This window comes from Echeneis naucrates, chromosome 9, assembly GCF_900963305.1.
Source record: "Echeneis naucrates chromosome 9, fEcheNa1.1, whole genome shotgun sequence".
NCBI classification, from domain to species: domain Eukaryota; kingdom Metazoa; phylum Chordata; class Actinopteri; order Carangiformes; family Echeneidae; genus Echeneis; species Echeneis naucrates.
Genome location: NC_042519.1, coordinates 12,920,869 through 12,945,087, shown reverse-complemented (window position 1 = coordinate 12,945,087; position 24,219 = coordinate 12,920,869). Strand labels below are relative to the sequence as shown.

General features: G+C 40.7%; 1 protein-coding gene across 1 annotated transcript; it reads left to right on the top strand.

The window, feature by feature from the left end:
- Positions 1 to 490: 490 nt before the first annotated feature.
- Positions 491 to 24,219, top strand: egflam (EGF-like, fibronectin type III and laminin G domains). Its single transcript, XM_029510396.1, has 25 exons — positions 491 to 502; positions 6,421 to 6,530; positions 7,962 to 8,048; positions 8,621 to 8,647; positions 8,884 to 9,001; positions 9,106 to 9,241; positions 11,441 to 11,607; positions 15,013 to 15,125; positions 15,285 to 15,526; positions 16,015 to 16,199; positions 16,302 to 16,402; positions 16,486 to 16,586; positions 17,331 to 17,475; positions 17,673 to 17,862; positions 18,421 to 18,546; positions 18,998 to 19,241; positions 19,332 to 19,443; positions 19,886 to 20,002; positions 20,168 to 20,348; positions 20,885 to 20,908; positions 21,127 to 21,205; positions 21,389 to 21,532; positions 21,721 to 21,804; positions 22,269 to 22,372; positions 22,498 to 24,219. Exons 2-25 carry the CDS (start codon positions 6,492 to 6,494, stop codon positions 22,647 to 22,649), a joined length of 3,018 nt encoding a protein of 1,005 aa, XP_029366256.1. The 5' UTR covers positions 491 to 502; positions 6,421 to 6,491; the 3' UTR covers positions 22,650 to 24,219.

Genomic DNA, 24,219 nt, shown 5'->3' with positions numbered 1-24,219 from the left:
CAGTGTCCCTGTCTTCTCCTGTGTGCGTTTGTATTTGGCCAGGAGATGGAAGCAGTGAGCCCCACACATGCAGGTCAGTGTCCATCACCGCAGCCCCTGCACCTCGCCACTTCCCTCTTGTATCTTTTTGTAATGATCATCCGTAAAAATACATCTTCTGATGTGGTTTCCAGTTCATCTGCAGTTGACTGACCTGAACACATTTTCAGACGCCTTACCTAGTGAAGGTATGATATGACTTTTTATTCCAAAAAATTTGCCTTCATCTAATTGTGGTTTTTAGTCAGTTAAGTGGACATTTAAAAGAAATTTGTCCAATTTTCTTTTTCCAGTGGGTATAATTTGGCCTGATTGTTCACTGTATTGTAAAATTTTATGATTCAGAATGTGTCTTTGACTTGAACACAAACTCCACTGAACACCTTCCTACCTTTTAAATTTCTTTCAGGTCTGTCACCAGCTGTAATGGCCAATACTGGACCAGACTGAAATGCAAAAGAAGGTACGGCTTCTTATCTTTGATAAGCCTGTGGTCAAAGAATCAAGAGGGATTTCAAAATGAAGAACAGGTGAAAGTTGGGCAGAAATAGATGGGAGCACAAAGTCCAGGAAATATTTAATCTCAATCATTTTGAAGTAACTAAGCACTGACATTGTCTGCGTGCTGCTGGGAACATTTCATTACCCATGACAAAAAAAAAGCTGGAGAGCTTGTGTCAAAATGTTGACTCATAATTGCCGAAAATCATCTTCCCTTTGTCCACGCACTGTAGAGAGTCTCCAAAACAGCAACAATCCCTCCCTGAATGTCACTCTGGGCTCTGCAGAGCTTTCGTCCTCTGGCTGTTCCTGTGCAATATTTGGTAATTGTGCAATAATAAGATCTGAAAAACCTGGAACAATCAATTTGCCCCTGTGGACAAGAGAGATGTGGAGAAAGATGAAGGATGCATAACTCTGCTTTGCACAGTAGGATTAATATTCAACTGAATTTGTTCTGAAGGCTTTGACTGTGCTTGGTGACCTGATTTTCTTTTTGTCATCACTGCATTGATAGCTGCCAATCATAAACACAGACAAGTGTTTAGGGGATTGATGTGTCAAAAATGAATTCTTATTCTAAGCACAGATATTCTAAGAGCCCTTATTACCTCACTGTTAGTGAGATTATTTAATGACTACAGAGAGGACTGCTGTTAATGAAAGGAGAGCAGAAGTCAACAATGTGTTAAATGCAGACGCTGCCTTCATCTTTACTCGTTGATGGAAATATCAGTGGTGGTCCAAACAGTCCAGCTGTGAGCTTTCTGAGGGCAGACGCTGATTTGAATGCTGCCTTTCCTGCCCTTTGTAATGTTTCTACTCGTCCTTTTCCCATTTTGACACAGAGTGTTAAAACAGCTGTGTTTTAGGTATTCATGCAGGTTTCGACCTCGGTATGATGGGCCCTTTCTACCTTTACAATACAAGCTGTCAGATGGACTGATGGTTAAAATCAGAGCTACTGTAGCTCCACAAAAGGTATTGTTATAAAAATGACTGCAACGAACATGTAAAGCTTCTTGAGGTGACTCTACACTCTAAAAGTCTGAGGGTTTATTTTAAATTAGTTTGAGGAGAGAATTTCTGTAGCTCACAGCCAATCAGGACAAACACGTGGGATCAGAATTCGATAAAAGGATTTTGTTATTATTCTTACAAATGGATGGCTGGAGAAACTGTTATATATTCATTTGGTCTGAAAGTGGAATATACCTGAATAAATGAAGCCTAAGTAGACAACCAGCAGTCTTAATGAAAATGGCTTAAAAAAAATCTGGTTTCTGACTGCTGATTTCAGTTTTTCAGCCATGGAGCCTCCTAAAACAATATAATGGAATAAAAGGTAAACCACATAGGACCATGAAACTGCTTGGGTCGGTCCAACCCAAAGCACACAGTGTCCTGTGCTTTATCAGATTACAGTACCTGGTACTGCTGTGTAGCTTACACGTTGTTCCTGCTCTCTTTGTTCTTTACTGCTCTTTAATAAGAACATTTTTGTCTGATACAATGAAGCTGATCTCTCCTGCAAACACCACACCCTCTCCCTCTCTCTGTCACACACACACACACACACACACACACACACACACACACAAATGCAATCGCATGTACACACCACTCCTCAAACTTCTCTTCAGGTTGTCACCATAATAACCGGCGCGTAATCAGCTCCACTGTTGCTTCCATATTAACGAGCGTCTGCTGCGGCCACCGCGACTTAATGGATTCTTTGTTTTCACCATTTCAGTCATTGCTGTGCACACAAGCAGCCAATCAAAGACACACACACACACACACACACAGTGTTAATATGGAGTGTGTGCTGCCTCTGCGTCAAGACACGCTCTCCATCTGTGTCCAGTGCGCGGATTAGACGCTTATTATCCTCTTAGCTCTAAATGGCCCCACGTTCCTGCGCTCCGCTGTCCGCCTCATCTGCCGTCTAAGACGTGCGTGACACCAAAGCGACGTGCGTGACACCAAAGCGACTGTGCGGGTCGAAACGCTCCAGCTGCGTTTGGCTGCGCGTAACGCGTGAACCGTCGGGACAGACCGCGCACAGGTCCGCCCGTCCGGCACCGATCCGAGCCGCTGATCGTTTACAGGCTCTAATCTGATCAGTGTGGAGCTGAAGGTGTCGTCTCCTTTGGATGGCGTTAGCGCCAAAGTCTGGAGACAAAATACGGCTTTTGGCGGAGAAAACTTTTATCAGCCAAGCGATCGCTGACATTGACAGTCACAGGCGCGTTTGACTGCTTTTGTAAAATGAACATTTGAGCGTTTTAAACTGAAAGCAGAAGAAGACATGGAGCCTACATGTACAGGAAGGAGTCTGCTGTACTTTCTTCTCCTTGCTGTATGCACTGCCAGCGTTTGCTTCTGTGCAAGAAGATCAAATGTTCGGAGATCTGGTAAGTTCATCTGCTGGAACAACCATGACAGGGTGTGATAACTAATAACAGGAATAATAAAAACAAAAAGGTCCACAGCAGGAATAATAACCCTAATTTTAGAGAGAAATGTGTGAATGAAGGCAGCTTCATGTTCTTTTCATTTGCTGGATTACACAAGTATCATTAAGCAGCTTTACAAGTTTGTCTCTTACATTTGAATTACTGGATGGATATTACAGTGCAGATATTTCACTGGACCAATCTCTGTTAATCCACCTTGCCAGGTCTCTCAACTTTAGCTCAAGGTTTTAAAAGGTGGAGGTATTGTTGTGGTTGCTGGATGTTTAACATCAGGAAAATGCACCATCATCAAGATGTCATCACCTCTCTGTTCATGTAAAAGTGTTTTTTTACTTTGCAGCTGTTAGACCCCTCTGATCAGCAGTGTCACACCTATTTTAATTACAGCCATTTAACATCAATTCATCTAAAGGCTGATTTGTTGGATGACTTTCATTTTGAGGAGAAGGACCTGAATATGATTTGGTCAATAATGCTGTTTTATTTGAGAGGAAAAAAAACTTTGCGATGTGTTTCTTGGTGATTGTCATTTCTACAGCGTCCCTGTCTCTCCCTGTGTCTGTCTCTCTTTGTTGTCCTGTCACCCTGAACACTTTTTTCCTCTTTGACTCTTTCCATCACTTCCTGTTTCTCCCACTGTCACTCTCTTTGACTGTCTCTGCGGTTTCTCCCTCACTCCTTTAGTCTTTCAGACCCACAGGCCTTAGCAAGCTGCCTATTACATCTGTCTGTCAGCACACACAACTCACCACAGTGGAGGCTTTCATACAGGGGAAGTTTGTGGGTCTGTCCTCATGACTGCCAGTGACATTTGTACTTATTTTTTGTTGTTGTTGTTGTTGTTGTTTTGAGGTCTTTCAGGCCCATTTTCTACAGGAGGAGAGAATGTCAACAGGGCTCGATGTCCAGATGAATCATGTCAGTCTAAAATAGTAAAATTGGTTTGTTTTTGCAAAGGGCTAAAATTGAATGACATCTCATTCCAAAGAGGTTTCAGGGTTTTGATGGCTTCTTCCCCAGTTGGAATATCTTTTTGGAATTCTTTTTGTTGTAGAAGTGTTTGGTGGATTTATTTTTACACTTACCATAATGTATATTTGAAGCTATTAACCTGGTACAGAATACATGTGAATGATGTTTCCCATCACTTCACACTCAGTGTGTTCATGTAGTTTATGTTAATGTGTCATTTCCTCAGCCAGGCTGAGAAGGAGCACAACAGCACGGTTCTATGTGCTCATCCATTTTTGGATGACTCAGACCAGGAGAGAGAAGCACTTCTACATGACTGACTCTGAGAGCGGAGCTGCAGAAGTGGAGAGATAGATAAAGCAGCCTGCTCAAGAAGAACATATCTGAATTTCACATTGAATAATGATTGATTAAGTGAGAGCAAGTATAACAGGACCACCTGTTTGATTTGATTTTTTTCCCCCTAGTGTTAGCTGAAAATTAGTCAGAACATTTGAAATCTCAAGATAAACTTTGGTTAAAAATTGCACTCTTAAATAGATTAAAATCCGTTAAAAAAGGAGAAATATGTGTCTGGATGTAATTTCCATATTTACTATCAGACAGCACAAAGACACCCAAAGTCACAACCTAAAAAAACAAAACAAAGCAATGTTTAGACTCTTTGCACGGCAGCATTGTTTTAAATGTAAGGCAATCTATACTTTAAAATACTGATACAAACAATATTACAAACATATTAAAGACTAAATAGTAAAAATCTAGAGTGTGCATTTGTGGACATTGGCTCTGGCAACGACTGCAAGAGGCCACCTAAGAAGGCACCTTCAGGGCCAGGATCAGGATCAATACTTCATCTAGTCATACCATCCAAACATAATCCACGAGTTTGAGGGTTTCAGTTAAGATTTTCAGGATTCATACACATTAGCAATAACGGTTTAACTCCAAGCCTTCCAAATAATATATTTGGGATCCATGCCCATCGTGCTCAAGAGGCACGGCTGTAAACCATTCAGTGTTGATGGCAATAAAGATGATGATTTTCAGAAGTCCTTTCTTTATCTACTCTAAATCTGTGAGTTCAGCTCACCCGTACATTACTGAGGCCCACCCCTGGGGAGATATGGATGATTGGGGAATTCAGCTGACATATTGTATTATCTGCTCGGGTGGAAGAGCAGAGAGAGCGCTATGAAAAAGCAGGGGAGATGCCAACAGGAGAGGAGTCGGGGGGGGGGGGACAAGTCAGGAGTGAGGTCGGCAAAAGAAGTGGAGAGTCATAAGAAATACAGAGGAGAGAAAAAGAAAAGTGGAAAAGAGCAGCGTTCTAGCTACACGAGATTTCAATTTACTGAGTTCTGCCTCGCTATATTTAGTTTTGTGAGATCTTTGCGTCAGTCTGTAGCAGCATTATCTATTCCTTTTATTCTTGGTGAGAAAGGACACTTCTGGGATTCCAAACTCCATCCAAACATTGTGCAAATTTTAGAATGATCAAAACTGCGAACACCTTCACCTGAAGGTAACTTCACATAAAAATGCATATTTCTCATAACAGAATCTGCGCTTAAATGACTAAATTCATACAAATGTTAAGAAAGCATCATGTTTGCCTGCTGAATGTTGTTATTGAGCATTTTGAAGAACCCCTTGATGATCTGAATATTGCACTGTGTGTATGACAACAAGGCTGTAAGGACCCTTTCCAGCATGTTTCTCCATTAAAGCCTGGTAATGCATACAGTAGTTTATCAGAGGGACTGACGAGCCAAAGCTCCACAGATATTTTTCTCTCTTGGTCCAAGAGCAAGAGCCTCTTAAAATATTTTCAGGTCAATGTTTCACACTGGAAGTGTAATCACAATCTTCTGAAGTGTGTCAGAAGCAGCTAGGATTACATTACTCGGGCCATGAAAATAATGACATGAGGTAAGAGTCACATGAGATTATCAAACATGTTACGTTATCTCAGGTGGCTCTTTTATACACTGTTCACACACACTCAAGTGAAATCCAATGAAGGCTTTGCATGTTATTGATCATATGTAAAGGTCCTGCAACAGTCTTTTCCATTGAACTATTGACAAATCAAACAGGTAATTATCTCTACTTGTTGGAAGCACAGCTATTTTCCTTTTCCTGAACATTCAAAATGGCAAAAAAAATGTTTTTTAATCGGTAAACATTTTCACAAGGATATCTGTTCAAAATTGTTATGTTTAATATCCTTTGACAATGGCACATAAACAGTGATAATGTTAGCTAGAGTTTATGTAATTCATCTGGCCGCTTGCTGAATGTGAAGTCCAATATTCACTCTCCTTCACACCCAGTTTTGGTCACCACCAGCTCCTAATGGCTTCATTACTACATGCTTTCCTTTCCCTTCTCTGATTTTGTCTTTCTGTGTGTTTGCATAAACCAGATCGTCTGAGTCCTCCATTAGACATCCAGCTGGACACAATCAACTGCACAGCCTTCAGTGTGCGATGGAAGATGCCTCGGCGACATGTCAGCACCATTACTGGATACAAGGTACAGTCACAAAGTGGCAGGTGAATTTTCATCAAATAATGAAGGATTCATGACAGTTCTGACCTGTTTTCAATTACCACTGAGGAGCTTCAACATTACATTCATTCATTCAGCAAAGAAAAAGGTGAAAGGTAGATGATTTTCAATGGCGGTTCAGTTTTGTCTTTTTTTTTTTTTATATTTCATTGATATTTGTGGGCGAAGACGAACGATAACTGAAAAAACAAAATGTTCTAAAGATTTAAGGGCTGTAATTCATGTAATTCAATTCCTTCCAACATTTTATCTTCGTGTTGTATTAGAAGAGGTAAGATGTCTACAGGATGGCCTTGGCTGTTACAGCCCTGCTGACCATCAGCCACTTTAGTGTCAAGGCTTTTCATGCCAGATCTGACGTACCAAGAGCTGCGTTCTCGAACATGTTCCTTTTAAGAAATCGCTTTCAAAATGCATTGAAAGGTTTTCAACTTAGCAAAAAAAAAAAAAGAAAGAAAGAAAACGAGATAGAAAATAAAAACAACAACTTCTGAAACACATCACAAATCAAATCCCCCTGCAATCTACTGACATGGATGCCATATTTTTTTCTACTTTTAAAGTCCCCCACAGACTAAATGTCCAGCTAGATGGCCTTGAGGGTTTGATTGATATATTTGAAATTTCTGGTGTTTTAATGGAACCCTTTCACTGCTGGATTTTATGCTTTTTTTTTTTTTTTTAGGGGCGATATAGTTTTGGAAGATGTGGTTTATTTAGTGTCCACCCCGGGAAAGCTGAAGTACTGACAGTATTAACTTTACTTTGTACAATGGACATAAATTCAGCAACATGCAGGGTTTTACACTGGGCTTCATGTATTATTGTGCCATTAAGTGAACTGAGTCAGTTCTTTCTTCCTCTTTTGAAATAACTTTGAAACAGAAATACTTTGTTTCCTCAGATGTGTAATTCATTTTATATCGTTTGAATGATAATATTTTAACTAATCCCAATTTCCTTCCTTCCTCTCTGTATATTTGTTTTGAGTCAGCCATTAACAAAGTGAGGATCAGTATGACTGTGTGTGCTGTGCTTTTGACCATATGTCTGCACTAAGAGGATTAGTCAGCTACCTAGCCTCCCCACGACTCGCAGATTTGTGTTCATTTAGCAAGTCACTTTAGACGTTCATAAATAATCCTGTTTCTGCATCATATTCCCTTCTTACGATTGCACCGTTTTCTTTGTCATCACCTTGTCTTCACAGTTTATGAGCTGAACGGTTAAAAAAATGTGCTTTGATCCAACACAACAGATGTGACATTTATGAATGTCAGCGTCAATGGAAACCAAACATTTCCACAACTGGCCCGATTCCACTGGTAGAAAAATATTCTCCTCCTCATAAATGTGTGTTTGCATGTGTCATTGTCTTTGATGGTGTGTTTTCAGGTGTTCTATACAGAGATGAAGAGCGACTTTCCAGTGGGGACAGCATCTTTGATGGAGGTGCCTCTGAGTTTGGACATGCTGACCACTGTGAGTATTCAGAGACTTTCAACCCTGTCCCGTCCATCCCAGTTAAATAATGAATGAATTTTAATTTAATTCCAGATTAAATCCCAGTTTTGACTTTGGGGGAAATCTCAGCTGTGGCAGCCAACAAAATCTAATCACTTCTGTTTTACAATTGCACACACAGCAGCACTTCCTTAGAAATAAAATAATAATGCGTTGGCTCTCCTTCGGTAAATATATGATATATTTGAATTTATTGTTCTGCGCCACAGAAATCCATACAACTATAAAACCGCAACTCACACAAATGGTCTTAGTGACGTGTTGCGTCATTATGTGTAATATCCCAGATAAAATGGGAAACTTGTGCTTTAGTGGGGTATGTTGAAAACTAACTTCCAACTGTTTTGGATGATCATTGCAGTACTTTTTTGTTTCATCAGTGAGAACCTGTACTATATTTTAGATAACTTTCAGTTTGTATTTATATTTACTTTTACTTTTAGTGAGACTGACTGTCCGTTTCAAAATGTTGAATATCAGTATGCTTTATCTGTGCTGCAACACTCAAAACACCTCTTGTTTTCTCCAAGGGTCAATTTGATGGACAAGCCAGCTTTGTAAGTAGCATTTAGCCTTTTTTAATGAATTAAACCGTGTCTCTGCGTTATCTTATCGAGTTTGACATTTATAGCTAGATTTGACAAACGCCTGCTTCCAGTAATTGCCTTTCACCGACTTTATTTCTTTTTCTTATTGCCGCCTGTCTCTTTTCTCATCCCTCCCTTTAACCGCCCATGCTGGTGTGCTTCCTTTCTGTTATCTGTCTGTATCTCTACCCCCATTTCTCTTTCAGGATGTGGACATTGGGAATCTAAAGGTGAACACTAAGTACAGAGTAAGTGTTGGCGCGTACGGCTGGGCAGGGGAAGGTAGGCCAAGCATGCCCAGAGACATCAGCACTGCCTCACATGGTAAGAATGTTTGAGTAGTTGGAACCTGTTTCACAGCTGATGTCAAGATCTGTAAAATTGTTCATAACCTTCACTGGATTCACTTTCATTCTCTCTGCTGTCAGAAATGTGTATGCCCCCGTCGCCCCCCACTCAGCCTGCTGTCATGGCTGTATCTGACACGGAGCTGGCATTGTCATGGCAGCAAGGGGAGAGCGAGGGCAGCGCACCTGTCCTTCACTTCCTGGTGGCGTACATCAGGTCAGTCATGAATAATCAGCCTTTGCCAAAGTTTTTGAAGAAACTTTACCTCCGTTTGGTCTCATATAAAGGTCCCACCAACAATAAGCACACAGACGCACTTCCACAGGGACTCACACACAAACGCACAAGTGAAGGGCAGCCTGCCATATCGCGTCATGGAAGCAAGAGTCTTCTTCTGTCAATGACAGTGGGAAAAAATCACAAGGATGACGGATTTATCAACATCCTATTCATTCAGTGTCTTAGATGTGAATTTCTCCATCTGAAGGATTAGTAAAGGATTATTTTAAATGATGAGCTGTCAGTTACTGGACATAACTATTGAAGAGGACGATGCACAGAGTCTCTGCTTCCACAACGCTGATCGCAGGATGGGATCAAACAGAGCTCAAGCCCTAAATCTAGTTCAAAAATGATGGTTTCTAGAAACAGTGAATGTGAAAAGACAGGTACAGTTTCAGATGTGAGGGCGCAGCCATTTAAATGGTAATGGTAATAATAGAATAATAATGGTGTCTTAACAGCAGTAGGTGGAGGTTTTGGGAAATACACTTTCATTCTTACATTCTTGTTGAGATTTAGGTGAGAGGATCAATACCAAGCCCATACCTGCAAAGTAAAATGTATAGCGGAAACCAGCAGCTAGTTTATCTTAGCTCAGCTTAAAGATAAATGGCAGGGAGAAGTTACTAACCTTGCTCTGTCCAAAAGTTTGTATAAATCACAGTAATTAAAGCATCCAATCCCATTTATTCATTTTTCTACAGTATCACATATGACAACTTGTTCTGTTTTTATGAGGAGTTCAATTTAGGAGCCATTCCCATACCATGTGTGGTTTGCAGGATTTTTTTTTTTTTTAACTCAAGATGACAAAATCCCCTTTGCATATCTATTTATCAATCTATTTATTTATTATTTTTCCAAGAGCCATTATAATGGGAGTGGAAGCAGAAAGTGTTAATTCTGTAATATCTCTTAATTCAGCACGTTCAGTCAGACTCTGCTTCCTCTCACTGTCACATTACTGGAGTACAGAATACACAGCTTTCTTTTAGAGTCGGTTTCACGATGAGCGGTCTGTTCAGCATTGTGTTGTGACGTGAGAAAGAATGACTTCAAACTGTAGTTGTGTCCTGACTCAGACACACAAGCAGAATATGTGTGCACACACGCTAATACACTTCCAACAAAATGCAGGAAGTTGAAGTCAGAAATAATTAGTGCAGTCTTCTGACAACACAAATAAAGAAGGCAGAATTTTAAAATGTCCCAGTCTTTTTTTTTATTTTTTTTAAGAAGAAAATAGTTGAGACTAAACAAGCTTTAAAATATAGTTGTTGTATTTTTCATGGTTCCAACTTAACCTGTTGTGAGTGAGAAAAGAGAGAGAGAGACTACCACTCACTGTGAGAGAGTGCAGAAAGAGAATCAGTGCTTGTTCTTTGCACAAAGTGGGGATTTTCCACACAGAAGGCACATCATTCTCCTCCGGCATCAAAAGCGCTCTTACTGAAGGGAGACATTGAAAGATGGTGAAGATGATGACTTTATTCAGCAAATAGCTGAAGCTGCAGGCGCCACAGAACAACATCAAACAGGCAGATTGAGACGGAGGCTGATGATCATAGTCAAAAGTTGAGAGATTCAGCAGTTTATATTTTTTATTAATTTTTTTAATTTATAAAAACAAAAAGAGAAAAGCAAACGAAAACCCAAATAAAAAAAATAATATCATCATAAGGTTTGAAGTTCCTCAAAACTGGGGACAAGAATAGGATGGAAAAAAAAAACCCAATCAATTCTTCATTTTGATTTGTTTGAAAATTGTTCATTATTTTTATGACTTGGAATTTGTTAGAGGTACAATTCTGAAAAGTTTTCCTTGAATTTAATTTTGCTGCACATTTTCAAGGTACATAGAACAGCAGGAGGACCACAATCAAGTGACAGATCACAATTTTGAAAGTATCCCTCAAGAAAACATATCATCAGCCTCTGAACAATTACATTGGAAGGAGATTTAAGAATGATGAATTTGTTATAAAAAAAAATTAAAATTATAAACCACTTGTGTAAAATGTCACAAAAAATATGTTAAAATATCAGAAAACAAAAATGTTATCTTTAATAGAGACATGGTTCATTCAGTTTATCATGTACGGTTCTTTAATCATGTCCTCTTTCTCTTCTCAGACCAGAAATGGACACAGAGTGGACGTATATCCGTGAGCCCATTGAGACAAACTCAATGGTTTTGAAGGGGTTAATACCAGAAACAGAGTACCAGTTTGTTGTCCGGGCCGTCAACATGCACGGGGTCAGCCCACCCAGCCAAATCAACAGCCCCGTGAGGACTCTCGGTAAGTCCGAATGTTGATCTCTAAGCAAAATGTGCTGCTGTGTTGCAGCCATGAAAGCTTAGTGCCAGTTCCCTCCGCACCACATGTCAAAAACAAATTTAGCCTCCATTCAGTTTCAACAATACGCCCACACACAACTAAACAGACCAGGCTTATTTTTGCATCACAACAGTCATTCTCACAATAAAATGTTTACCTTGTTCAACCACACTGTATAAAGCACTGTGTTACTCTGGAGACAGTCCCCTTCTTCCTGCAGTGTGGAGCAATGATAAGTTTTAGATGTTACTTTAGAGTAGAGGTATAATTTAAAGAGAGAACACCAACATGTGGAGATATGAGCTTCACTCTGTACTGCAAAATGTGCTAGACTGCATTCTAGCTACATATCTTTATCTGCCAAAAGAATTTGAATTATTATTACTTATAAATGTGCACACAGGATTTGTGAATGATGTTTTTCCAAATATCTTTGCATTTTGTTCTGTTTTTGGCATACTTGAAGCCTCACCAAACTTCTTCAAATCATCACGACAACTTCACATTAACTTCCAACTGACATTTAAAAAGAAGTCGCCCAGTTTGCCCCTTTCAGTGTGCTCTTGAATGTAGGACAGCACCTGGCAGCGTGTCAGTGGGTTTTTCTGACTGTGGCCCGATGCAGAGCCACAGAGTCATTTACGTAATTATTTTTGATGTGGTCAGCTGCTGGAGGCCCAGGGGGGAGGGTGGTGATCAAAACTGATTGATATTAAAGCACACAAACACATACGCATCACACAGGTGTGTGGGACACAAACACAAATACAAAAAAATGCAATGATAGCAATCTATTAGAGAATTAAGAACCATGACAATCCAGCAGTTCCCCTCCAGATTTGTGGGCATATTGTATGTTCGATTGTTAGAACAGCCACGTAGTTACAATCACACACAGGCAGCATTGTTCAGATGCTATTTCAGCTATCAAGCTGTTGTAAGCTGCTCCATTGAACCAGGAAGCATCAGCAGCACTGGACTGAACGGAGACAGAGCCACAGCTAGACAGGCAGAAGATAACATGGGAGGGAAGTTAAGAATAATGTCAATAAATTCTTTTATCATGAAAGATAAATCAAGTCAGTCAGAAAGATGGAGCGAGACAGACGGACTGAAGCGAAGAGATAGAGGAGCATGGTTTCTCAGCAGGGGATGAAAGCGGGTTACGTCCAAGTCTCATCAGACAGGATTAAGGACGCAATGTCAGACCCCTTCCCTGCCCATCCACACCCCTGATGGATGCACACAGACACACACACAGAAAAGCTATCACAGAGAGCGCAACAGGAAAAGTATGTCAGTCAGTCAAACGCACCCCCGCTGTTCACTCAAGCAATGCTGCATTGTGCGTGTGAGTTTGTGTGTTTGTGTGTGTTTATAGTGGTTAGAAAGGGGGTGGTATGGATTGAGGGGGATTGTTACACAACAGAAGATTAGGTTTGAGGGCTTTTTTTGGGCACCCCCCAACCTGTATGCCAGCACTCAGTATTTAGGACCTAATGTTATTAGGCTGTGCAAATTAGCACGTTAAATTTTGGCATCCATTGAAGCTTAAAAGTCCAGTTTCCATAAGATGTTTTTTTTTTTTTGCTTTCTGATATGTGAAGTGAAGATAGATGGGGAGGAAGAATAGCAAAGAAACAAGAGGGAGGGGACGCTGTTATGTAAGCTTTAGTTAAGCTTCCTCACTGTAGGGTGGAGGGGAGGCATTATACTGAACATGTACTTTATTGTCTTCTCAACTTTTTGCTCTTAAGTTTGCATCTAAACTTTTGATATTACATTTAGAATCGCTGTTGTAGGTACCAGATGGCATTGTGTGTCGCTCGGTACATTGTTTCTTATTGTTATGGACTGTTTACTGGACACCACATACAGAGATGTGAGTCACGTGGTATTGGCGGGAGGTCAGCAAGTCGTGGTGATATTAGCAGCTACCTGCTGATGTCCCACTAACACAACCACCACAATAGCAAACAATATAACAGGCTACAAATAATACCAGCTGGCACCTACAGCTGCAGATATAGAATATATAGAAAAATGTGTTGTGTATTTCTTTTTTAGCCACTTTTGTGTCATTACTGCTGAAACTACAAAAACAAAAGAATGTGGGAACCATCAAAGTAAAGAAATATGTTTTTTATTTTGTTGTTGTCTGTTGTGTCTCTAACTGAAACCCCTTTGACGGCTCAGCCAATGAATCTGTCAGGCAGTCATCTCTGCTCACTTAACCTTCAGTGCCTGTGCAGAAGTCACGGGCCGACAGTACTCTGGGTTCAACAAGGGGACAAAAGCTTCTGAAGCTCAGCCCGAGTCGCCCTGGACATACATAAACCTGGCATGGTGTTCCTTTCAATTTATCATAAAAGCTGTAAATTTTATCTGGGTTTGACCTGATGATGCTTTTTCGTACTCAAATTTTGAGTAAAGCTGTTTGAATTGCCTTTTCTAAGTTAGTCAAACTGGATTTCTCCGTAGGGCAGCTTTGCTGGGGTTAATCTTCTTCCAGTGTAAAGTAACTGGTAGCTTACGAAGCACCAGCATGTGTTTAAAGTAGCATTCACATCAATGTGTCCAACAAAACAACGATCCTGCTCAGATTAATTGATTCGGTAAAAAAAAAAAAGAACTACTAATCACTAACTCCTGCTGTGCTATCACTGCTCGTTGTGTTCACTGTCTGGTTTTGTCTTTATACATCCCACTATGGCACTGTTGCATATCCAGGAGACACCTTTCAGTACATGGTGCAGCAGCCTGGCTACAGGCTAACAGGTAGAAACACCCAGCCAACAGTAGCTGTATGCTGTTGCCATCTTCATCACCGTCTTCATCAGTAATCAGCCAGCACTCTTCAGCAGCTGTCATTATTGTTTGTTGTTTAGTTCATTACTTTGCTGTGATTGAAAGATCATTGTCATACATGAAGGTGATACTGCAAATGGCGGTCAGAGTCCAAACCTGCAGCGCTGATGGTTACATCACTGTAGTGTTTGTGTCAACACTGAGTCAAACTGATCGATTTCACTGGACAGCAACCTGCCGCACGATAACACAGTGGAGGAGATGAAGAGGAAGAAAAGGAGCACACAATTTTTGATAATAGACATAGTTAAAGCTTTTCAATCAATATGAGCAAATGGCGGCTGTCATCACAAGAGATTTACAGATTTTTTGGAATATATGAGGTAAATTTGGACTTGTGTATATTTACAGTATCACTCTAACTTCTTGTTCTCTAATGATGTGATCCTCTATGTTTAACTCATGACTTGGATTTGTGGACGTGTATTTTTCTCCTTCATGTCATTGTTTGAGTTTATTTCTATCATCTCATAATAATCCTCATTTAATTCCTACCAGGAGCATCAGATGTTGGCAGTGGTGATTACGGCCGTTACATCACGGATTCCAGGATTAAAGATGATGACAGCTTTGATATTGATGACTCCGACTATGATATCTTCATTGAAGAGGTGAGTTTTTACATAATGGAGCTGAACTGTGATCATTGGCATAGTGAGTATCTTCATTATTAAGTGAAATTAAATAGATAGACATCAAATAGGCAGCTGAACACATTGGTAAAAAGAAGTGATGCAACTATGTTTTCTGTCTCTTTGTCTCTTTGCTAGTTGAAACCATTCCCAGGTATCAGTCATGACAACAGGAAATCTCAGCTCCGTTCACGCTCCGATCCGCCGTCTGGCCGAAACGTCATTTACCGGATGAACACTGTCGCTCCTCCCAACATTACCACCGCACCAGTTTCCCCCGCCCCCTCCAGCTTCCCAGACTTCTCTGACCTGATCTTTCCAACCACTTCAGTACCGAGCACCATCACTGATACCACAACTGCCCCTCTTTCCACCACCAGGTAAAATGTACCTTAAAAGCCCCCTCATATTTGTTAAACTGTTGTTGAACTGTAGCTGTTTATCAGCAGCTGGAGAATACAAAGGTCTTTCTTTTAAAGACGAAGCTGAACATTAAGCCTTATTGATGTTCCTCTGGCTCTTTGCTGTCTCTCATGGCTTTTTTCCTGAAAGCCACTTAAAAGCCCCTCCACTTAATTATTTGTTGATGTTGATTGGAGCAGCGCAGTGAAATATCTGTCAGTCTTTTCGTAATGTACAGCTTTAACAGAAAAAAAAGGTTCCTTTCCCGAAAGCAAGAGGGAAAAAAAATGATCTACAAGGAATTCTTTGAAAAAAAGAAAATGTCTCTTCTAGATAAACCTGAGGACAGAACTGATCACTCAATAAATACACTGTTAAATAGTTGAATTGATTTTGCGACATAAATCCTTTCCTTTTAGAGACTAAACACTAAATGGCCACATCTTTCTCCCTGCTTTCACCCCAGCATCACTCTGCCCACCACGTCCACCCCAACCATGTCGCCATGGAAAGGCGATGTGCCCCGTATCTATGACCTGACCTGTGACGAGACCGTGTGCCCCCCCGACAGCTTCTGCCTCAGTGACTATGACAGTGGAGGCTCGCGGTGTCACTGTAACCTGGGAAGAAGAGGGGACACCTGCTCTGATGGTCAGAGAAGTGTCGTTTACTGTCTGTTTACACTGTTGCAGTTCCTCCTCCTGGTTCTGCTGAATTTATGATCTCATGATTTTATCCCTTGCTCTCCATCAGCATTGCCAGTGAACTTTCCCAGGTTCTACGGCTATTCTCACATGACCTTTGAACCCTTAAAAAACTCTTACCAGACATTTCAGATCACTTTGGAGTTCAAGGTAAGGGGTTGTTCTGGTTTTTTTTTGTTTTTGTGTCCTGATGATGATGAAAAGGTATTTGAAAACGTTTCTCTCTGGTGTAGGCAGTGTCTGAGGATGGCCTGCTGCTCTACTGCGGGGAGAACGAGCAAGGCCGTGGAGACTTCACCTCTTTGGCTCTGGTGCGAGGCAAGCTGCACTACAGGTGAGGAAGACTGCGAGTCACATTGTGCACAATCAGTGTATAGCTGTTACATTGTGTTGGTCAAAAGAAACCTTTCTTAGAGAATTTGGTGAGAAGATTGAGATCACTCTTCCTTCTGCCACTCCAATATAAAGAGGACATAGACTGGAAATAAAGATGGACACCACCCATAGGTTTCTGAAGATCAGGTCTGAAGCTCACTGATCCACACTGCTATGATCTGCCTTATGATCTGCCCCTCACCCACACCTCCCCTCACTGCCTGCTGTGATTGGCTTAAATAGTTCAGTACACCTGTTCCCAGGTAGACCAGAACCACCACCTGGCACACACTGCCCCTGGTGGCCATCCAAATCAATAAAACAACCAAAGTCAAAATGCCAAATGTGACTAATGGCTGCCACAAAAGGTTTTAACCAGGCTATAGAAATGAATGTTTCTGGGGATGCCAACATGGCAGCCTGCAGGAGTTGCCTCACTTGAGCAAAGATCAAGCAGCCATTCCAAGAACTGTGGTTTTTGGGACAGCCATGTTGGCTTCAGTTTTGGACCATTGGTAGAGGGTTATCTTTGTTTCCTGCAAAGCCTGTTAAACAACAGCTACCCTGTGTCAGTCCACTTTCCTCTCAGAGGAAAGGGGAAGTTAATGTGAAATAGGTTACAGATACGCATCGTTTTATTCTTATGATATCTTCTTTGTGAATATAAACATAACAATTACCTATTAGACTTTTGCCTCTACAGGTTTAACTGTGGTACAGGAGCAGCTCAAATAATCAGCGAGAGTCGTATAGTTCTTGGTAATTGGCACACGGTGACTGTCTTCAGAGATGGCATGAGTGGCTGGCTCCGTATGGACAATGACACCCCCATATCCGGACGCTCACAGGTAACAATAGCATATACAGAAAATAAAACACTTTCAGTTGAAGTATTGATTCAGAGATCATTTCATTTGGATCACAGAAGAACAGCTTCACCTCTCCTGATACTTGTCAGTGTTGACTTAACAGCATACCATATGTCAATATAATGGACTGATTGCTTTCAGTGAGAAGGATGCTCTCTTTACTCTTGCTGTCTCAGGGTCAATACACAAAGATCACTTTCCGCTCCCCACTGTATGTTGGGGGGTCCCCGAGTGCTTATTGGCTGGTCAGGGTAACGGGAGCCAATCATGGCTTTGTTGGCTGCATTCAGAGTCTGACCATCAACAACAAGGTGACAGATGTCAGGCCCTGGCCTCTGGGCAGAGCTCTGAGTGGAGCTGATGTCGGTGAGGAAGCACACCTCTTATAAATGTCACACATAAAGTGGTCGCTTTCAAGTAGTCTAGCATGTAAATAATTTATTTTGGCTGTCATATTTGAAAAAATGTGACAACACGAAGTTAGAGAATGCACTACAGTGCAGCAGTGAACAGCAAAAGACAAACATGTTAATATAAGAGTAGGAAATAAATCTGGTTATTACATGGGAAATGTTCACCACTTTCAGAATTAGAAGAAAAAAGTGCTTTTTGATAATTAGGTTTGGGCCAATTTGCCAAAGAAGTAGAAATGGGTAGCAATTTATAGCGCACCGGATTTTTCAAATCCTGATTTTATGACTGCAGGGAGAACATTTTTTTTAATTCCTTCTAAACTTCCTGTGTAAAAATAAATTTAATTGAATAAAATGTATTTTTTCCCATTAAATGGGAATCTCACAGGTTGTCTCACAGCTGAAACTGTATTTGTTTTCCAAATGGCAACATGTTTTTCCAGTTGTCTGCATAGACACGTGGGCAGAGTCTGGTCCAGTGCCCTCATATCTCCTTACCTCTCTGCACCAGGTGAGTGCAGCGACGCTGTGTGTGACCAGGTCAGCTGCGCTAACGGCGGCATCTGCTTTGCAAACCGTGCTGATGGCTACATCTGCCTGTGCCCACTTGGCTTTAGGGGAGCCCTTTGTGAAGAGAGTGAGTCCACCCTATTTTCCCCTCTCACACCTACACAAATAACAGCCACTTTCTTGTTTTGTAGCCCAGCGATAGGCAGGAAAGTCTCTTTCAGGTTTGTCAGTAGTCAATGGCTGTCATGGACTGTCACACACACCTTTTAAGGTAATTACTGAACCGTTGAGTGCAATATGAAGAAAATTGGTTGAGATGAGAATTATTATTTCTAATATGGAGGCAGAGGGATTGATTGCATGTCAAACCAGTTTTCAGACAATGCAACCTACCACTTTCTTTCCGTCCCCCACATGTCTTTTCTTTCCATTTTCTACTGTTCTCATCGACTTATTCCTTTTCCTCCTCTTCACTCTTAATCATTTAAATGCTCAACGCCTCTTCTTTCCCCGTGGCCCAAATTGTTCTTCTCTCCTCTCGCCTGCTCTTTTCTCTTCTCTTCTGTCAAACTCCTCAGGTTTCTCACTGTTCTCACCGCTCTTCAATGAGACAGTGTTTTCATATGCTGTCATCCCCTGGCCTCAGTCCTCTCAGAGTTATCTGTCCTTCACGGAGTTCGAACTGACGTTTCGACCGTCGATGCCCGATGGCGTGCTGCTTTACAGTGATGACGCAGGCAGCGGTGACTTCCTGGCTATAAACCTGGTGGACGGATATGTAGAGTTCAGATTTGACTGTGGCTCTGGTGGAGCAGTCATACGGTACTACACAAATTTCCTCTTTAATTTCCCTCCTCCATTTAGATTTCCTAACTACATGTCCTACACTAAACTTGCTGATGTGTGCTGCAGGAGTGAGGAGCAGATCAGTGTGGACACCTGGCATGAGCTGAGAGTGTCTCGCACAGCAAAGAGTGGTATCCTGCAGGTGGACAGCCAAAGGCCAATGGAGGGAATTGCTGAGGTGTTTTTCTGAGATGTTTAAAACTGATTTGTGTTATTTTTGACCACAAGAGGGCAGAAACACATAACACTGAGCAACAGATCAAATGCTTTACAGTGACGCTCCGATGGCTTTTTATTTGCTTTCAGCAGAGACAAGGTGATACAGATGTAGGCATTCCTTTAAACTTGATGCCAAATGTAGCTGTTTAACATGATTATTTGACAAAATTGTCAATTCCAGTTGTCAAATATGCCAACTGCTGCATGTGATTTGTTATTCTGTTACCTTCTGTGAGTGCAGTAGAAGAGGAAATTATCGGATATCTTGTGAAATATATGAATTCTTAAGTGTTTTATAAACAATGTATAGCCTGAATGATATTGAATTTCATGAACATGTTCATTTCTGCGTCACATTTATTTATTCATGAATATCTGACATACCTAATCTTTCTCTGCAGGGAGCATTCACTCAGATCAACTGCAGTTCACCTCTCTATATCGGAGGAGTACCAGAATATGATAAAACCAAGAAGACAGCAGGTGTAATAAAGCCCTTCACAGGAATTATTCAGAAGGTACGACTATATACAATCTTCATAGAATCCAAAGGTGTGAGACTTCTTCAGTAACTGTATACTGTATAAATATATAATCTCAGCAGCCACAGAAATGATCACTATGATAAGAGTCTCTTCAAACTTTTACACCCTCCATTGTTTCATCTCCACTTTCCTCCCTAGCTTATCCTCAATGACCGCACCATCCCAATAAGGACTGGCTCTGCCGGTGGTGTCAATGTTGCCAATTCAGCACATCCATGTGTAGAAAGTCCTTGTGCCAATGGAGGGACCTGCAGGCCAAAGTGGGATGGGTATGAGTGTGACTGCCCCCTCGGGTATGATGGCAGGCACTGCCAGAAAGGTAAGTTGCACAACTAAGCCCCAGTCTCATTCATATTTGAACTGAATGCATGCCATTAAGTCGGCGGTAACACTGATAAAAATTCCAAAATGGGTGCAGTTCCTTGGTGTTTTTCAGGTACCGTTCAAACATTTAGCAGCAGGCCCTGATCACTGATGAAGCTCTGTGGGAGAAACACCCTTTGTGTTGCAGTGTTTTGCACTGTGATTCAGCAACATCAGGCATAAAATTAGATGATGCACATCATCAAGAGCAGCATGTCGTTTCCACAGTTCTTATCAAAGTAAATGTTTTGAAGTTGTTGCTGTGTGCATTTAGGACTGGGAACATTTGTGTGTGACATTAAAAACGTAATGATAGAAATGATTCTGTGTGTATAATATATGACTCTCACCATGCAACGATGTGATTTTCCTCTTCTTCTGTAGGATTAAAGCTTTAGTTTTTTCATGGCATGTGATAGAATAATGTATTGGACATTGTAATCCCTTAAACCTGTCTATGCCTTCTCTGTTTTTAATGCTTTCACGGAACAGAGTGTGGAAATTACTGTTTGAACAGTAAGTTTTCTTGTATGAATTCAACAAGGATAAATGAAGAACCTGAAAAATATCTTAGCCTTTAACATCAATATGAACTTTTCTCATATCCTTCCTCCCAAAAATGTATCTCCTCAGAGGATCAGATTTGCTGTTGTCCTATGTGTCAGACAGTAGATACATGTTGATGCCTCCACCTTGTGGTGACATCAAGTAAATACCGTGTTTCCTCTGCACAGCTGTGACTGAGGCCATTGAGATCCCACAGTTCATCGGGCGAAGTTACCTGAACTACGACAACAGAGATATCCTCAAAAGGTTGTGTGTGATGGGTTTTGGCATATTTCACAGTTGATATGTTCTTTTTTCTGTTCCCTGAACTTTCTCAGTTTGTTTGTTCTAATTACATAATGAAAGAACAATGATGTTTGTCGCTGTCTCAGTAAAAGCATCTGCCGTAATGTCACTTACTTTACTCCATACAAAAAAACACATTTTCAGGATCTCTGGGTCAAGGACCAACCTTTTCATGAGATTTAAGAGCACAGCCAAGGATGGCTTGTTGCTATGGCGAGGAGACAGTCCAATGAGACCCAACAGTGACTTCCTGTCCATGGGGCTTCAGGATGGTGCTCTAATCTTCAGGTATTTGTTTGTGTAAAATATACAACAAATATCAACTCCAGCTTTTATCTATTATCTCCAGCGTGTAAAGAAACACAGGCAAAGTTTCTCCTATTTGATTCTTTAGTGTCCTTTTCAGGATCCAAAATCTGAGGCAGGATCATTCCATACATGTAGTTCGCTAAACCTGTGAGTATTTTATGTTGTAGTTATAACCTGGGCAGTGGTGCAGCCGACATTGTTGTCAACGGGACCTTTAGTGATGGAAAGTGGCACAGAGTCAAAGCTGTGAGGTAAGCTCTAAAAATGTCCCTTTTCATGAAAGCATCATGTCACACGAGTGTATGCCATGGTGGCCACAAACGGCTACGTTCTGCTCTCACTTGTTCTCACATCGGTTGATTTTCTTGTCTGCTTATGGGCAGATTGAGCTCTAATCACAACATTATTACAGATCACACACATATTATCATTTTATATTATTGTTAGATATAATTATTATTATTGTTGTTGTCATTGTTAATAGCAACAACAACAATAATAAATCCTTTATACAAACATATTGTCACTATCTCAGAGTGTACACAGAGCAGTCATTGGATCATTTAACAATCAGAAACATGCTAACATTCAATTCATGTGCAAAATGATGAATTCAAGACGACATTTAATTTCATTGATCGCTAAATGGAGAAAAAGGGGTAATCATCAGGAATGTAATAAGCTGTAACATTAACATTATCACTTACGTCTTGAGGGATGGCCAGTCAGGGAAGCTGACAGTGGATGACTACGGAGCAAAGACAGGAAGGTCACCGGGCAAGATGAGACAACTCAATATCAACGGGCCTTTATATGTTGGTTGGTGGACCTTACAATGCCATGAAATGCTAAAACAAATTCCATTATAAACAGTAACTTTGATTTCTAAATGTCTTTCTCCTCTTCCTTTACATGTGTGCTCCCTCTGTGACCTCCCGCTGAAGGTGGCATGAAAGAGATAGCCCTTCACACAAACAGGCAGTACATTGGAGGCTTGGTGGGCTGTGTGTCCCACTTCACACTGTCCACTGATTATCACTTAGCGCTAGTGGAGGATGCTGCTGACGGCAAAAACATCAATACCTGTTCCAACTAAAAAATGCCTTCACCAGACCAAAATCTCCTTTGATTTTAAACCCGAAGTCAACGCCTCAACCAGCCCATTGGTCGCTTTGAAGTGACTTGTCAGCACCAAACGAGTGAAAACTAAAACAATATCATTTTGTTTGACCAAATCAGGGCTGACAGCAGAAAGCCCAGAAAAACTGGAACTGGAAAAAAAGGCTAACAACGTTGTTACTTTCATTCACAAGAGCCATTTAAGTGTGCAAATTTTACAAACCAACGCTGAGTGAGCTTTTTTTTCTCATTAACAGGGCGATCAGTTGCTCTGACAAAGAGTAACACATCACAACAGCAAAAATGTCCAGAGGATAATACGAACAAGTCCTCAGTCAAAGGAGAGAAAAAGCTTAGCATGATGTGTAATGAGAATCTTTAAAATCCTTTTGAATGACTTTTTTTTTCATGGGATGATTCCAATCTTATCTTTATTTTGTTTTGTTTTATTTATTTTTCTTTTACTGTAAATCCTTATTTCATTGCTGGAAGAACCAAGCTATCCAAGGGATCAAGAGTCATCACAAGATTTTGCGAATGTGACCTAGAGCAGCTAGCAGAGATAAACTTCTTTGTAGATAATTTTGGTTGCAGCCCTAGAGGATTTCTGATGGTTTTCTTGTTGTGGTATTTGTATTTTGTGATGTATTGTCAGCCTGTGGACTACATTTTCTAAAGTTTGATGTCAGTTTTTTTTTATAGGTAGCTAGTTTTGGAGGGTGAAGATTTCAGCAGCATAAAATATTTGTTTCTCTTTACCTTCTTTGTGTTTTCAACTCAAAGTTTCTGTTGACATGAATGTCTAATGCTGATCAACTGTTGATCAAATCATGGACAAATGGGGCATGAAAGTCTGCTGCGATCACATGACAGCACTGTGGCTGTCAGCTTTAAGGCTAAATCTGCAAAATCTGCATGTCAATATCCAAGCATTACTCTTTAAAAGGATCTTTCTGCAAATATTTAAAATTTAAATCCACAAATCCTGTAAGAAATCAACAATTATTATAATGATTTTAAATGTAAAGCCTTTGAAAAACAGTGATGTTAAAAAGGCCTGCAGGTTTGTTCAGTGAAATCCACCACCTGTCTGTGAAGTGTGAGTGAACATGGTGTCCGCTGAGTCACCCACCACAGGGTTGATGTCTTCTGTGCAAAATGGAGCATTTTATGACTGTATTTGATGAGTCCACCGACTGTAGGGAGATGGTGATGTAGAATCTGTCTTGTCAGCATTTGTGTGAAGATCCATTTGAAGCGTTTAGTTTCAGTTCATGCTCTTTTCCACCTTTGTCAGCTAGTAAAGCCGGACAATACAAATTTGTGGACTGACCTGGCTACACCTGAACTGGGGCGATCAAAACAAAACTGGCTGAGTGTGCATTCATCAAATGAAAAAACATTAAAAGCCCCGTGGATAATACCAGAAAATCAAACTTAGTGAGCATTTCCAAGTTCCACCATTTCTCATATGAAGGAGTAATCACCCCAAACGTTAAGGCTTACAGTCACTTCCCTTTCTAAGGCCGTGTAACTGCGTTAGAAAA